Raw genomic sequence first — 16,231 nt, 5'->3', positions numbered from 1 at the left:
TACATTCCGGATAATCCCATTTCACAGCCGGAATAAACAGAATGCGTTTGAAATATACGTCAACATATCATCGTTCTAAAGAATAAATAAACAAAAAAGTTTATTCCAAACATTCAGAATGAATAAAGAAATGCAGCCAAATTGTTTATAATGACTTTTGCTAAAATTTCGAAATCAAAAGTTATCAAAACAAGTTCTATGGGACTGAGACATATTATTTTCTAATTTTTAGTCCGCTTATAAAAGCGTGGTATATTAATTTTTTTTGCTACTTTTTAGTCTTGTCTGTATAAAATTTTGCAATGGATATTAAAATAACTCAACTTGCAGTGAAAAAAAACAGAAGACTATGCAAGCAAAATGTTGTTTGCTCACGTTTAGTATATGCCTACATATGTACATACATACATATAGCAGCAATTAATTACATTTAAAGAAATGGCGTGTCGTCCATTTCCGCTGTAGCGTATGTAGTGCATATGTTTAGGCGCAATATTTAACTTCTTCTGGCGGGGCGGCATCTACCTCTAGATTTTTTGTAATTGTACGCGTTTGATATGATACTTACGATGGGGTTGATATCTAGACTAGGTTTGCCATAAATACCTTTGCTTTATTTATAGAATAAATGGTGATCTGGACACACAACATTGCAAGTTGATAAAAGCGTTGTAATAAAAAGCGGTATAAATCAAACGTAGTTAATGCACTCGTATGATCTTAATTTTAATCACTTTTCGTCAAAATTGAGCATTTTTTTAAGTGAGAAAAATCCCCAATGTCCAGAGATATAAGCTCGGATTTTGAAGAGAAAAACAAAGCTGTGGCTATTTAAGTGAATGGTGGTGTGTAATCATATAGTCAAACGGCCATATTTAAAAGGGTTTAAGAAATTTATTATAAGAAATATTGGTATTTTATTAGTGAATAATGACACTTCGATACTGTGAGTAATATTTCAAGCCTCGAGCGAATTTCGAGCACAAATATTTCGATACATTGGCGTTTTGATTTCCCCTATTTTGCACTATTGCACTATAAAAATTCAGCTAAATTACCGACATCTAAAATGCAGTCTCCATCAAGCAAACAGACCTTATGCATCTCCATACACACATCTTACTTACATATCCGACACAGCTGAAGTTACAGTCAATGCAATTGATGACTGGAACTCGCCGCTGTTCAACGATTGTTGTTTGTGGTTGTTCGCATGTACGGCATAGACCCTCATGCAAAGTTATATGGTGATGGTGCTGTCCATCGGGCCACCTCCTATTCATATTTGTCGAAATAGCGCTTCTTCAGATCAGGCGGATACGTAACATAGATATAGTGCTCGTTTTGGCCTATGTCATTTTGCATGAATTCATGAATAGATGATGAAGTGCGTAGTGAATGCTGAGATGCGCCACTATTGCGATGATGAGAGGTTACAGGACGTGGATGGGTGTTATAATGGCGTCCACCACCCGCCCCCACGCCTATGCTTGACTCATTTTCCAACATAGTGACACCGCTTGTACCCAGACCTGCAGTACTTGCCGATTTTGGCGCTCCGCCCGCACTGGTCATAGCTTTGCTGCCCACACTCGTGACCGCTGTTGTGGCTATGGATCTATTTGTATAGTCGCGTCGGTCTAAAATGTCCTGTTGGTAAACGTGACTCTGTGTCGGTGCGTGTCGATGTCGTGGTGTGCCGGCCATATCTGCGGCCGTGGAGGTGCTCTGCATGTGCGACTCCGCTATGTAGCGTCTCGGACTGTGGCGATAGTCGTATTGAAGTTGTTCGGGGTATAATTCGTGAGCCTTCTGCTGGTAGTAGTATGGTTGGGAGAGGCTCTGGCGCATACCACTGTGCATGCCGGTAGTCACGTAGGCCTGGTGGTGGTGCTGCTGCTCTTGCTCTGGCGGCATTTGCGCCGACTGTGGGTACCGGTGGTACATGTAATCGTGCTGATTGGTAATGATTGTCGTTTCCTCGGAGCTGAAATAGATAACTTTTGCTTAATCACAATGCATTCAGCGCAAAGAGCACATTTCGAAGCAGTTTACATGGTGTGACTGATGTGGATGCAATCATAAAGTACTTACTTAAACAGTATCCAAATGATGTAATAGCAAAAGCACACTCCTGTCGAGAGTACAAAAATCAGCAGCAGAGCCAAACCCCAGGGGAAGGTTCGCGGCTCGAGTGGACCATCCTCCCAATATCGATCGCATGACAAGTACCAACAAACGGCTCTATTCATTTCCTCTATAAGAAAATGTGTAAGTACAAAACAATTTAAAACATTTAAAACTGTACGAACCTTCCATTTCTTTAAAGGTTTGATCCGTCATGGTCAATAGAAGGCTAGAGATACAAGTACGAACTAAAAGCTCACATTGCACCTTCAGTTTGCTCAGTTCTTCAGCCTTGCAATTGGCACGTGTCTTCTGTATATTGCCATTGTCATTCTTGGCTCTGCTGGTATTGCCGGTCGGCGTGGCGTTGGCTTCATCATCTTCGCCATGGTTGCTCTGTTCAGACGTAGAGCCGTTCTTCTTGGCCTTAGAATTGGAATTGTGTGGTGGTGTTTCTGTATTGGCAGCCTTGTTGTGCTCCGAGTTTGTTGGAGTCCCTGTTGAATGTTCACCGTCAGCATGTCCTTTTTTCATATTTTTCTTGGGTTCATTGGCATTGACGGTGGTTGCCTTCTTGCTCTTTTCAGCAATAATTACATTTTCGACTACAATATTGTTTTTTTTTGTTTGTTTAGGGCAGGAAGTTCGATAAGGATTTTGGAGGGGTCACCAATTGAGAAATGGGTCTACTAATATGCATATTTTCAACAGTATAGAAAATATATTTACCAGTGTCCTTAAACTTATTTTGGCCAATTTTGTCCTGACATAATTGACGAGTTTGTCCTCTCGCCGCTCGCGTTCCACCGATGGAGGAGGTTCTGAAATAGAGTGAAAATGTGAGCTGGACATTTGCGTGTCTCAACAGGCGACACTACAATTATACCTGAGAGGTATTAAACTTAAATATGGTGTATTTGCCTTTGCCAGCGCTGAGTTCTGGCCCAAGGAATCACCCCAGACTTCAATATCGGTAACTACATGCTGATCGCTGGTTGTCAAACTAGACGATTCCTCAGTTTGAAACACCTCACAACGCATTATGTCACAATAGTCTGCCAGACAAACGGCATCTTCGGCCTATCAAATGCGTGTATATTTTATCAAAGATTCAAATATGTGGCGACTTGCCTTTCATACCTCATTGATAACAGACTTGTGCCGCGTCTCAAAGTGTAAATCCAAAAACCTTTCCTGGTAGAAGCTTTTGCCACACAGACGACAGGTCCACTGCGTTGGTCGATCACGTTTTTTGGCATCTTGACATGGAGAGAAAACGTCGCGCAGCGGGTGTAGCGGACATTCTAGAGGTAATTTTGCCTAAAAGTAGACCATTTAAAAGTATTTTTTTTAGCAAATGCTGCGAATGTGTTCGATGCTCACCGAATATTTATCCAATATCGGTGTCCATTTCGAGCGTACAATTTTGCGCACCAAACGACTGTTATCTTTGGAGCAAAATAATTGTATTATATGAGTGTGAGGCCATGGCATAAGCAGCAGGAAATAAATTAAGGTTATCTGCAAAAAGAGTGGAAAAGTTTTAGAAATACTATTATCGATGATATTCATAAAAGCTGGATTTAAATATGATGTACTATATGAGGATACTGGGAGTGGGTCGATGCCCCGGCGATAAAACACTGTTTGGATTGCAAAAAACCCACCAATCGTTGTTGGTCCTTCGAGAAACAACCTCTGAAGTGGAAACTGTATTGTTAATGATCACTTAATCGCGCTTCAGTTCATTTGGCCGTGAAGCCTGCCTACTGATGCAAGACGGCCGCCCCACCAGGCTTATGGGCAGTTTGTCCTATCTTACAATAGCTAGTGCAAGTCTGACAAATAGAAAATCCGCCACAGTTTTCCAGCTGCTAACGAGCACGATTATCGACGCCAGAGCGTTCGCTAAGATCCCCGTACTAAAGATCTAAAGTTAGATATTCGACAGCAGGGAAACCGACGCGGGCAAGTGAGGGAAGCACCTGAAATTCTGCAATATCACCTCTGTTATTAGTAAGCTTTGCAATTGTAATACTACTATTCAACCCGGTGAAGCGCGATGAGAGGGTGGAAATTTCATTTTGTGATAGTAAGACCCTTTACCCAGTATTAAAAATACTTAACGCCTGACTATTTTGCAATTAATCAGCAGCATATACTCAGCCACGATTTTAACACTAACGTCATTCGTGGTCTTGAACGAAACCATCTCTGTGAGAAACCGGACTCGTAGCAACAGACCAGCAGAAAGCCTTAAAAGTTGTTTTTCACTCCACATTAATAGAAGACATTTCTCTAATATGGCTAGCTTCTTCGCCACAAGGAGCCTAAAGGGCTGATTATGGCAACTTAACTTATCAGAACTTAGAGAATCAAAATGAAACAGATTTCGACGTGGCATTAAGTTACGTTAAGTTTCGGCTGTTCAATTTTAAGCAACACCCATTTAAGAGAATTTTTAAGAGAGAGCCGTAAGTTACGTTAAGTTGCCATAATCAGACCACAACCCTCTCCCCAACGAAATCTCACCATTTGTATTTATCGGAGAGCTAAATGGAGCTGCAATTAAGTAGCCACGTCTATGGCACTCCAAATAGCGACAGTTAAGAACCCAACAAGTTTAGAGATAACATTTATTCTATACAATTGTTATTTTCAATAAAATACAAATAAAGAGAAGTACACACTGTGGACAACAGGACAATAAACTATGCAATTGGCCACCCGATTTTAATTAACACTGCGAAAGTTCGGTCATTGGTGATTATGAGATCACAGTAGACAAAACACCACGTAAACGTAATTTATATTCAGGAAAAATCTGAGCCAGCGCCTATGAATGTCAAAAGGCATCAAACAAAATCCAGACATACAGCACACAATCATCTAACGCTATTAAGACGGCATATTTACAACATTAATCGAGATAAAATTACTACCTTTATGAAACCATGCCCTGTGAATGCCGCCATTGGTTTACGCAGAGCTTCCTATGTTTCGAGAGATCCACGTAACTCTAGCGGAATTTCAGTTTGCATAATGCAGCTAGTTAAACTCTAACTTATCCTGGCTGGATCTCGACGACAACGATTATTGCCACGGTTGTTGGGTCCGCGTAATTGGAATGACCGACATTAGCAACATTTCTCAAAACTGTTTGGGGAATTTTTGAAATCAAACTTCTTTAGTGACGAAAGTTAACTAAAAAACATCACGGAAATATGCGAAACTTACAATACATACCGTTTTCATTAATATTGAGAGAGAACTATCGAAATGTGCTACGCAGGAATTCAAGGTTGAGACTAAGGCAAAAGCTCAAAGTATAAGGCTAAAACGAAGATGAGTAGGAAGACTATTACGAATACCCAGACGAATACGAAGACAAAGATCTAACCCTGATTAGTTCGGCGAAATCTCGTTGTTCGTCCATGGCAGGGTAGGCATAAAGTCAAACCCAGGCCCAAAAACTTACACCTGCTGCATATGCCGGAGATGGTAACCGCAGATGTGCCCAACGAGTGCCCGGCATGCGGAGAGTCACCTCGTGACTCACTAAAAATAAAATATTTTCTTGTGTTCTATTTATTAAAATAATGTGATTACATACTTGCGAGTTCTAAAAAACAGAGCTCGTAAAGCCATGATAAATAAACTCCTCACACGTTCGGCTCACTCGTGAATTTGCATGTGATGTATTTGTCAAATAGTTTATTTGTGTTGATGGCATCATTTTTATTTTTATCGCTCCGAGTTTTAAAGTGACGCGCAAAATATTCGTCACCCGCGTTTTTAAAACACAAAACTGCAAAGCTTTTTACGCCAAACTTCAAATTCAGAAACTGACAAAAAACAAAAGATGGAATCTAGATAAATCGATGATAAACAAACAAGCAAGCAACAAGCTCAAGAAGTGTTCCACGCTTCATTCTCTTCAAAGCAGGATGGGCAAATGGAGTTGTCATTTACGCCTATCACAGTCAGGTCTTTGTGCCACGTGAAGTGACCAGTCAGCAGTCCCGTCTTCTTAGTGAGAGGAAAAAACTAGATAGACCTTCCGAGGTTGAAGGCAACATGAGTTTTGCCTACCTGGATCCACTCTATGGCTCCCAGTCATTGCTGAGCGGAGTGTCCACCCAGATTCTGATGGTGGCTTCGATGGTCGAAGTGAGGAGTGATATAACTGGTTGCGGGTCGAGGAATACTTGGTCTAAGCCAATTGTGGCCAAGGGGTCAGATGTCTCATTTCCAGGCACTCCCGAGTTGCCCGGCATTCAGAGTAAAGCAAGCTCGTTATCTTTACCAACATAATTTAGTCGAAACTTGCATTTGCGAACTAGTTTGATGATGATGATGACACAAAGTGACGGTAAGTTAACCAGTGCGTCAAGAGCACTATACATTAAAGTTAAGTAAATAGGCTATCAAGCAAACATTTTGGTTCTTTATTTATTTATTTATTTATTGGGTCTACAGAAAAATGTTTTCTTACAGACAAATGAGAATAGAACATTTAGATATTTAAGTATGTATAGTATATTACAGAATTGACTAATTATACATAGTAATTTATAATAATAGTAATAATAATAATAATAATAACATAAAATAGCAGGTTTGGTAGCGGCGACGCCTAGTCTTCAGTCTACTTTTGTGTGCGGCGAGCGGAAAGGCCTAGTTTCCGTTCCGCGCTGCGGACAGGCTGTTGATCAAGGTCGGTAAGGCCGGGTTTCCGATCCATGTTCCCGAAGATATTACTTTGTATGTGTGGCAGGCGGAAAGCTCTGGTTTCCGCTCCGCGCTATGAACAAGCTGTCGATCATGGTCGGAAAGAACGAGTTTCCGATCCATGTTTCCGAAGTCATTACTTTGAATGTGTGGCAGGCGGAAAGCTATAGTTTCCGCTCCGCACTGTGGACAAGCTGTCGATCATGGTCGGAAAGAACGAGTTTCCGATCGATGTTTCCGAAGTCATTACTTTGAATGTGTGGCAGGCGGAAAGCTCTAGTTTCCTCTCCGCGCTGTGGACAAGCTGTTGATCATGGTCAGAAAGGCCGGAGGTGTCAAAAAAGTCGTAATGCTTATTAAAGTCCTGGCATAGGCAACGAAAAGCATCATGCATTTCAAAATTTGTTACTATCAAGACCAGATGAATTTTCGTGGCCCCAACATATAGGGTTTCCAGATTTTTTATGCACGAAATCAGTACGTTTAACTTTTTCATTCTAAAAAATCAGTACTTTTCAGTACATTTTTTTATAAAGCAAAATTATGAATGTAAGTAACAGATAATGCTCTAAAACGCCAGAGTACTTGTTTTCACCAATATTTTGGTATACATAAAATATAGTTCATAAAAAATAAAATTGTTATTCATTTTAACATTAGTGTACACATCATTGTACACAGAAGCCATAAATTATTTTATATTTATGACATATTTGAAAAGCGATAATGAGATGGTTCAATCTTCAGTGTTTAAATACATTTCATTTTAAAATTACTTTTCATTTGAAGTTCACTTTAAAAAATTGAAATTAGAAGCCGGTTTCTCTCTTTGCGTCAGTAAGCAAACTTTATACTTAAGATTCTCTCAGTTGTTTCGTTTGAGTGTGGTATTGAAAAAAAAATTACATGTTTTTTCAAACTGTGGAAAAGTACCACTATCTAAGGAATGCATCTATATTTCCTCATGGCTTAAATTATATTTTTTAACTTCGCAAAAACTTTGAAGACTAAGAATTCGCTAAAAAGAATATCTAACTCTATTTCTTGTATGCAAAGCTCTTTTAAAATGTCTGTAAATTTTTAAAAAAGAATTGTAAGTTATAGGCAAAAGCCATTCGAATATTAAAATTTGCTGTTATTAAACTGAAAAATTTTTCGAGATAACTAACAACACTCGACGAAAAACGTCATCCTTCTTTTTAAATAATCTAAGCTCCATCATATTATCGCAACTGGTACGTAACGACCTGGCGATGTGCCCATAAAACAATTGATCTTTTTGTTGTATTATTTTCTTGGACATATCAAATATTATTTGAAACATGTCAACTATAATTAAATTATTTTCTTTTTACTTTTTACAGTGCAGTTTAAGCAAGTTGCAACGTTATGTAAAAACCTTAAGAATATCCTAAAGGTTTTTGTTTGAGTGGAAAATTCAGTACAAATCAGTACCATTTTTGAAAAATCAGGACATTAGCGTACTGAAGTTATGTATAAAATCAGTACAAGAGTTGAAAAATCAGTACTGTACTGATAAAATCAGTACGTCTGGCAACCGTACCCACGAACAACTCGTGGACCTCATATTCATATGTCGAGTCTCCCTTGGACCCCTGGGGATCGACCTAGACGACTTTGGGAATCATCGTAGTATACGGAAAATTTTATTTTTCATTTAGAATAACGTCTTCACCGGCTATTTGGTATACAGGTATGTAGAGCTATGAATTTAAAAAAAAACATTAGTGTTTAGTTAAGATGTTGGCCTTTGACCACTATGTTCTGTAAATTTCCTAGTACTGCAAAGCTTTTGCTATTCACTTGGGAGTGACCAGAAGTGATTTATTTGCTTACGGTTCAAATCGCAGCTCAATTATCACTTATCCCCTGGGTAGCGATCAAACACCCTTTTGAGAGCGAGCTAATGTTACAAGACGTATAACCCCGACTGCGCTGGGTTTGGGTCCCTGCACGTTAAACCCTGCCCAATGAAAAAAACCATGCCTCGGATGATACCCTCTTCTTTTGATTACGATCACGGCAAACGTAGAAAGGACTATGATTTGAGGGTATGCATCTGGCATATTCGAACCCTTAATAGGGATGGTGCCTCTGCCCGGTTGGTTGATGTCTTCGGGAAAATAAAGACTGACATCACCGCCATCCATGAAATGCGATGGACGGAGCAAGGCAAGGTAGGCGTGGCCAATTTGTTTCATTTTCCGATTGTCTCGTGGCCGATTTGGCTCATATTCGTGATATAAATATGTATATTGGTAAAGGTAGGGGCAATATCTACTATTGCACAAAGAGTTGCAAGGTGGCGCTGGAGTCGAGTTATTGGTAAAAATCGCCAAGTGAAGTCAATCGGAGACACCAAGGATCAAAGTTAAATTACCACCGTTTAATCAATCACCTGAACGATTGCGATCCTTGCTTCACGGCGACTAAAAAGAATAAAGACAATTCTTGATAAATGCCTACAAATACAATTGTAACAATTCTAAGGTATTTTGTCTTAAATAAGTCTATGTATATTGGATTTCTGTGGACTAATGATACTCCCCAATTTTGAAATTGCCACAAATTGTACTATACAGATTCAAGGACGATTCACCATCGGACCAGATAATTGTTGCCACAAGAACTTCTGGATGGCAATGGAGGATATGCCTTCTGACGACCATAAAACCAAACGTGAACGTGATTGTTGGTAAAAACGTTGGACCAAGACGAAGATCGTAAGGACTGCTAGTAATAATATAAACACCGATTTGGGTTTTGTTTTAACTCGTAACTTCCATTCCAAAGGTTTGTCTCTACGGGTATNATCCACCTATCAACTTTTTTTACTATTCTGATCAGCTCTCCTATGCGCGCGGCTCTACATAGATGGCCTAGATTTGGCAGAGGTACTCAACGGGACGCAGGGTATCCCCCATATGTTAATCTGACGCGCTCGAGTAAATCCCCGAATCCCCTCTTGGGCTCCCCTATTATAACGAATATTTGAAAACAATTAAATTCAGTCTTGAAAAGAAAGTAAGGATTCATATCTAATTGTAGTATAATCCTCATTATATTTAATAGTAGTAAAAAAATGAAAACTAAATCGATGCATTAGCACCTCTGGAATTATGAAAATTTCGGATTACGTCCAATCCTTGAAATAAACTGTATAAAAAACAAAACATTAAACTGTACTTAAATTTTTGGTTGTTTTTCGAGCATATTTGGAAGCATATTTACTACTGTTTTAATATTTATCTAAGCGCTTAAAATTTATTTTTTACCTGTTTATTTCCTTCGGCCCTACTCATCGCACATAACTTTAACTGAAACACCNTAACAAATATTTGAAAACAATTAAATTCAGTCTTGAAAAGAAATTAAGGAGATTCATATCTTAGTGTAATATAATCCGCATTATGTTGAACAATAGTAAAAAAGTGGCAACTAAATCGATGCATTAACACCACTGAAAATATGACAATCTCGAATTCCATCCAATCCTTGAAATAAGCTGAATAAAAAACAAGACATTAAACTGTACTTAAATTTTTGGTTGTTTTTCGAAGCGGTTATTTGGAAGCATATTTACTAATGTTTTAATGTTTATCTAAGCGCTTGAATTTGCTTTTTTCCGGCTTATTTTCTTTGGCCCTGCTCATCACACATCACTTTAACTGAAACACCCCCTTGTAGTTTTTCCAAAGTACTGGTTAATCAAAATGCAAAAAGTTCAAATTTTGTGTGCGTGGCATGCATAAACAAAGAAAGTTTGTAGGTATTGAGGTAAAATTAATTTGAAGTTGCCCTTAACAATGTTTTGTTTTAGAGACTTGCATTAATCAAACTACGAAAAACGAGTTTTTATACCTTAAGTCCAGATTGTGAGGGGGTATTCAAAATTCTAAGTATGCATATTTTTTGTGCATCATTAGATCTATAACTTTATCAGTCACACAGTGTTATTATCCCGACAAAATCCTTGACGGTGGTACCGGGTAGGGAACGGTACATGACGATAGGAGGTTTAGTTTGGGTTAAAGTCTCACACTGAAGGGGTTAGGCTTTCGATGCTTCCTTCCCGTAAAATAAAACATGTGCAGTAAAAAGTTATTTATTTAAATCGACGAATAGTTTTATTATCAACTTTTGTGAACTTCTATTTATGTTTTTGCGTACAACATACCTCTATTGGTTACAATAATTTTAAGCTATGATAACAATTTTTTAGTAATAATTATTGGTTTTGAAAAAATTGTTGTATAGGCCCGCAGCGGCCCCCTAAATTTTGTTCTGGCTACGCCCATGAACATGAAAGATGAGGTTTTGACAATATTTTCTGATTCAGCATATTCTCTGAAACAGCAGTTAGAGGAAAAAAGTTGCATACTTTTGGGTACCAAAAAATCGCTTATTTCCGCATTGAATGATGACCATTAATATAACGAGGACTTACATTCAATATCCTCTATCTGGAATTTTCACAAAAACTACTTTGTGATGTTAGAACCCATATGGGACTTACCTGTCATCATTGATGTTAATTCTGACTTTGCAATTTAATAGTAAATTCTTCTGTCAAACACGATACAAGGTCAGCATTAATATCACCGATGACAGTTAAGTCTTTGGTGGATTTTTATATTCGAGTCTCATTTTTGTGAAACGTGCAGATAGAGGGTATTGAATATAAGCCCTCGATAAGTTTCTCGAAAAAGAATTGTTATAAAGCAATTTGTTTATATGTACTTAATTTGTCTCTCAATTGACACCTGCTTAATTCTTTTAGTTTGTATGACACATAACAAATAAGGGACAATGCGTATACATATGTATCAATATGACATGCCTGCTTTCTGAACATATTGTATATCCTTATGTTTGTACATAATGGATACAATATGTATGTAAATATGTATATGCTCAGAGTACATTTGTTGAGGAATGTCACTGTGGTGTGCCGGCTGTGAGTAGATTTTTAGGTCATTATATGAAGTAACGGAACGAAAAGGAAAATCGATAGCCTCTTAGAGAGCAACGAAGTTGGAGGAGGAAAACTAATAAATGGACTTGTTATGGCATAATTTGAATGCGTAAAAAGAAGGATGTACTTATGAATTTGAACTGGGTTAATGAAAAGTATATTTTTCATATTTTCATCCTTCCATACCATACCATACCTTTAGCTTATTCAAATCCATATGTATATGTACAATTAAATGCGCACGTATACAATTACATATTTGTGTAGCACTTTGACACGGAGTTAACTGTGATTTCCTAGAAAATACTTTACCTTTTCACTTTTTCTTTAACTTTTCTTACCTCTATATTAAAATATTTACGCGACATTCATAACAACCGTTTGGAGAGTTGCAGGCAATGAATACTTCAAGTCTTAAAAGAAATATTTGACTAACGGGTTATATATATGCACGGATTCAGTTAAATACATATTACAAAACTGTAGTGCTAATTTTTAAGCTGTTTCGTAGACATTTTTATACTATTTAAATTTCATATCTTTATGTATTTGATTTTCGTAATTTATTCACACTTTCCTAAATTAACATATTTATATATGTATGTATGTACATATTTTCCTCCGATAACAAAAATGCGTCTACACGAGCGAAAGTCACTTGATGTTCTAAATAACATCAGTTGTTCGAAATTCGACTATCCTTTTTCCTTCCACTCAGTCCTTTACTCTGAACAATGTTGTAGCATTTGTAGTTTTGCCCTCCATATTAATGTTTGTATGTATATGTATATTCCGAAAGCAAAAAATATGGGGATTGTCTTATCCCATCGCCGAAAAGTATGCTACTCAGTTCAAACAGTGAAGTATGTGTGTGGTGCAATTTCATGTGTTTCTCAGAAAATTAGAAAAGGTCTTTAAAAAAATTGTTTTTGACATCTGCGCGTCTTTCGGCCAACACCGCGAGAACGCAAAACCCCTATTTCCGTTCCCGAAGCTAAACGACATATCGTATAAAATTATAAATTTAATATTTGAGCAGTAGCTCACTTAATATTTTTTCAGTTATCAAAGGAAAACATATTTAGTATGCATATCGTCGTTTAAAGTACAAAACCGCGTATCAACAAAATGCAAAACCGCGTATGTCAGGTTGCATAAATTATTTTCTAGAGAGTAAAAACACTCATATTTCAAAATGGTTCTCATTTTTATAAAGCAATCGCATTTCCGGTTAGTATATTTCAGGACGAATGGATAAGGCTTGAGCCAAGAGCTTGTGTGAGCAAATCCAATTTTTGGCAAAAAAAATGTCAGTTACGCGGTTTTGCAGAACGACGATACGCGGTTTTGTTCTTTAAACGACGATATGTTTATTTATTAGTTAAAAGTCGGTTGTTATTCATTATTCTCCTGACCATTTGACAGTTTTCACATGGCCCCTGTCCCTATGGACAAACCCTATAGAATCTGCAGGCTTCCTGGGTCTCCCTTGACAACGATTGAGGGACTAGCCGATCTAGGCGAGGTTGGATAGCCGCTACAATAACAATAGTCTTCACAAACTTGCCCGGAAAAATAGTCTGGGCGATCTCGGGTTCTCATCAGCCCGAGAATCAGTAAACACACCAAAATTTATCTGATATACGGTGTTTACATGAGGCGATTTTACAGGCAACTTTTAGTTGAAAGCAACAATCGCCTGGTGTGAACGGCCTCTCAACTAATCGCTTCCAATGAAGTGGGGGAAGCCAACTTTTGATTCAACTAATGTGAACACCGTTTTAGATCCAGATCTACATGATTATTGGTCATGCTGAATACAAACTTGGTGGCAAGTCATAGATGCACATAAAAACATTAAAGTTGAGCATATCGACAAGTCCTGCGTTTATGGTGAGCTATGGGTTCAGGGCATATTTCCTAGATACACATATTTACGTACAGTTAGTTCAAATTAGCACCTGGCATATTAAGTAGATACATATACTATGATTATATATTATACTTCATGGAACTAGCTATTCCGGACGATGTAAGAACTTATGGCCGATTCTAAGATCCGAAGTTTGGTTTGAAAAAAGGATTGAAAGGACATGGTGTCTTTCAGGAAATTACAAAGGATGTGTTACAAATGGACAATTAAATGAACTAGAATTTAAAACCAACTAGAACTAGAATTTAAAACCAACTAATGTGTTATTTATTTTACACATTTTATAACCTCACATGGATTTTGAGTATCCCTCCAATTCCAATTTATTAAAGGAACAACTTCAGAGTATTTTGAGTTTCTTTTACGCTACTAGCATCATTTGGTATTTCGTAAGAACTTAGAATTTAGTTTACAATTCTTTAAATTGAAACTACTGACCCGGAGCAAAAAAAAAATAACTTAAATATAAATTTCAAAAAAATATGTTACATTTTAAATATAAATTTAATGGCTAAAACAATTTTAGACAAGTATTTGTACAATAAACTAAAACTTAGGTATAACATGCTATTGATACGTGTTGACAGCCATTGAAACATTTTCACAGTCCATTGTAAATCCGATTTATGGATGCTTGGCCAAGTATTTTTTTGAGTTCTAAAATGAAAGCAATATGAAATTCGTATAGTTATCTTTACAATTGTATTATTGATAACTTATGGCGTTTTCTTTTCTCGAATAAATATCCCCTCTTATATGGCAACATTATCAGAGGACAACATTTTAAAGAAAGAGCACGCAATATCCATGTGAAGATGCAAAGAAAAGAACACGAAAACTTGACAGCCTTGGCTCAGGGATGAATAAATGCAACATTGTTTCGAGAAAAGACAACGCAATTAAACAATACGCCCTCAAATAACGCTCTTAGTTACAGATAATAATATTAATTTACTAACCTTCCTTTTCTGAGTCATCTAAGTCCTTCTTCGGGAACTCCACATCGAATGTTATGTACAAGTTGCCTTGCAAATTGTTGTTCTCGTAATTTGACATGCCCTCGCCCTTCTTACGTATCCGTGCTCCGGGCGATGTTATTTTTTCACGTGTAATACTAACTTGGTGCCCATCTAAATGCGTAATATTCATTGTGAAACCAATAAGAGCGTCCTAACACAGGAAGAAATTATTTTTTATGTTTCTTTTAATATGAATAGCTTAGTATGTATGTAGGTACATGTACTTACTTGTAAGCTTATTGTAACGTTTGTATACAAATCATCTCCTTTGCGCTGGAAACGATCATGGGGTGTTTGTAGCACCTTAATTATGAGATCACCTGGCTCCCCATCCAAATGGGGTTCGCCTTCAGCAACAAACTTCGTTTCTTGCCCATCTACCATACCGGCTTCAACTTCAAATTCTAATGTACGTTCCTCGTTGACAAGTTTAACGTTCGGACATTCATCACAGACCGTTTGTTGTATCATTTGGAAACGACCAGGTCCCAGATTGCGTGTCACCATCTCTTGCCGGCAGTTGCATTTGCGTGTTCCTGAAGCCGGTTTCAATACCGGCTTGTTTCGGACGATTTCTACAAAGTTGCCTGAATATAATTCTTCCAAAGTGACATAAAGATTCATAACAATATTCGCTCCGCGAGCCGTTTGATGTTCTTGTGGATCACCATTTCCAAAGTGAAAGCCGAAATCGCCGAAAAAGCTGGCGAAAGGATCAGCGCCATGATCCATCATACCATCCTTCTTCAAACATTCTTCGCCACACCTATCGTACGTTTTTCGCTTATCTGGGTCGGAAAGCACTTCATAAGCAGCACCCAAATCTTGAAACTTTTCTGATGATGAAGGATCATCTTTATTTTTGTCTGGATGCAGCTCTTTTGCCAACTTTCTATATGCTTTCTTGATCTCATTGGTTGATGCCGACTTGCGCACATTCAGAATTTTGTAAAAGTCTCGGCCCGCACATGCAAAACCCAATAGGCAAAAAGTGATTTGCACCAGTAATATGAACGTCAGGCTATTCATGTTGTTTACTTTATCACTCAAAATGTACCAGTTAGTTAATATAACAAATAGTTATCATAATTTCCAGGATTCTTTTATTTAATTCTAATCTGTGAACTATGTTGGCAAATGTGCAAACGACATATATGAACTTGTATTGCTTCTGTGTGCGTGTGCGTGGTCGAAGCTGATTGGTTGATGCTCGGCTGTCAAAAACGCAAGGTTGCATAATGAGAATAGGTTTGTTCCACACGAACTCAAGGGTATGCACAATGCCCGCGGGAGCCAAAACGGGTACTCTTTAGTACGTTGCCGGTCTATTTCGAGGTATTGCGTCCAAAGGGGTGACCCGATCCAAAAAATATTTGCACACGCTTCTAGTCAAGGGTCTACACATTATTTTAACACCCAATTTTT

At 37.8% G+C, this 16,231-nt stretch overlaps 2 protein-coding genes across 4 annotated transcripts; both read right to left on the bottom strand.

Moving 5' to 3' along the window:
- Window positions 1–758: 758 nt before the first annotated feature.
- On the bottom strand, window positions 759–12,935 carry LOC108366069 (uncharacterized). Of its 3 annotated transcripts, none has more exons than XM_017620340.1 (9): window positions 12,328–12,935; window positions 12,196–12,267; window positions 3,511–3,648; window positions 3,268–3,447; window positions 3,014–3,207; window positions 2,857–2,948; window positions 2,313–2,732; window positions 2,095–2,257; window positions 759–1,987 (listed from the first exon to the last, which is right to left on the bottom strand). In XM_017620340.1, the coding sequence occupies exons 2-9, from the start codon at window positions 12,220–12,222 to the stop codon at window positions 1,276–1,278; spliced, it is 1,926 nt and encodes a 641-aa protein (XP_017475829.1). In that variant the 5' UTR covers window positions 12,223–12,267; window positions 12,328–12,935; the 3' UTR covers window positions 759–1,275. The 3 variants fall into 3 exon arrangements, with proteins under 3 accessions (XP_017475829.1, XP_017475830.1, XP_017475831.1); XM_017620341.1 differs by having other exon boundaries at window positions 12,196–12,431; window positions 12,466–12,935; XM_017620342.1 differs by having other exon boundaries at window positions 2,313–2,624; window positions 12,196–12,935.
- A 1,096-nt stretch (window positions 12,936–14,031) lies between these two features.
- On the bottom strand, window positions 14,032–16,003 carry shv (DnaJ heat shock protein family member shriveled). Its single transcript, XM_017620339.1, has 3 exons — window positions 15,035–16,003; window positions 14,747–14,957; window positions 14,032–14,444 (listed from the first exon to the last, which is right to left on the bottom strand). The coding sequence occupies exons 1-3, from the start codon at window positions 15,833–15,835 to the stop codon at window positions 14,389–14,391; spliced, it is 1,068 nt and encodes a 355-aa protein (XP_017475828.1). The 5' UTR covers window positions 15,836–16,003; the 3' UTR covers window positions 14,032–14,388.
- Between the last annotated feature and the right edge of the window lie 228 nt (window positions 16,004–16,231).

The sequence above is a fragment of the Rhagoletis zephyria genome, unplaced genomic scaffold (genome assembly GCF_001687245.7).
Source record: "Rhagoletis zephyria isolate East Lansing unplaced genomic scaffold, Rhagoletis_zephyria_1.1 Rzeph_scaffold_02124, whole genome shotgun sequence".
NCBI classification, from domain to species: Eukaryota; Metazoa; Arthropoda; class Insecta; order Diptera; family Tephritidae; genus Rhagoletis; species Rhagoletis zephyria.
Note: the sequence above shows the minus strand (reverse complement) of the source record. Positions and strands in the feature narration are given on the sequence as shown.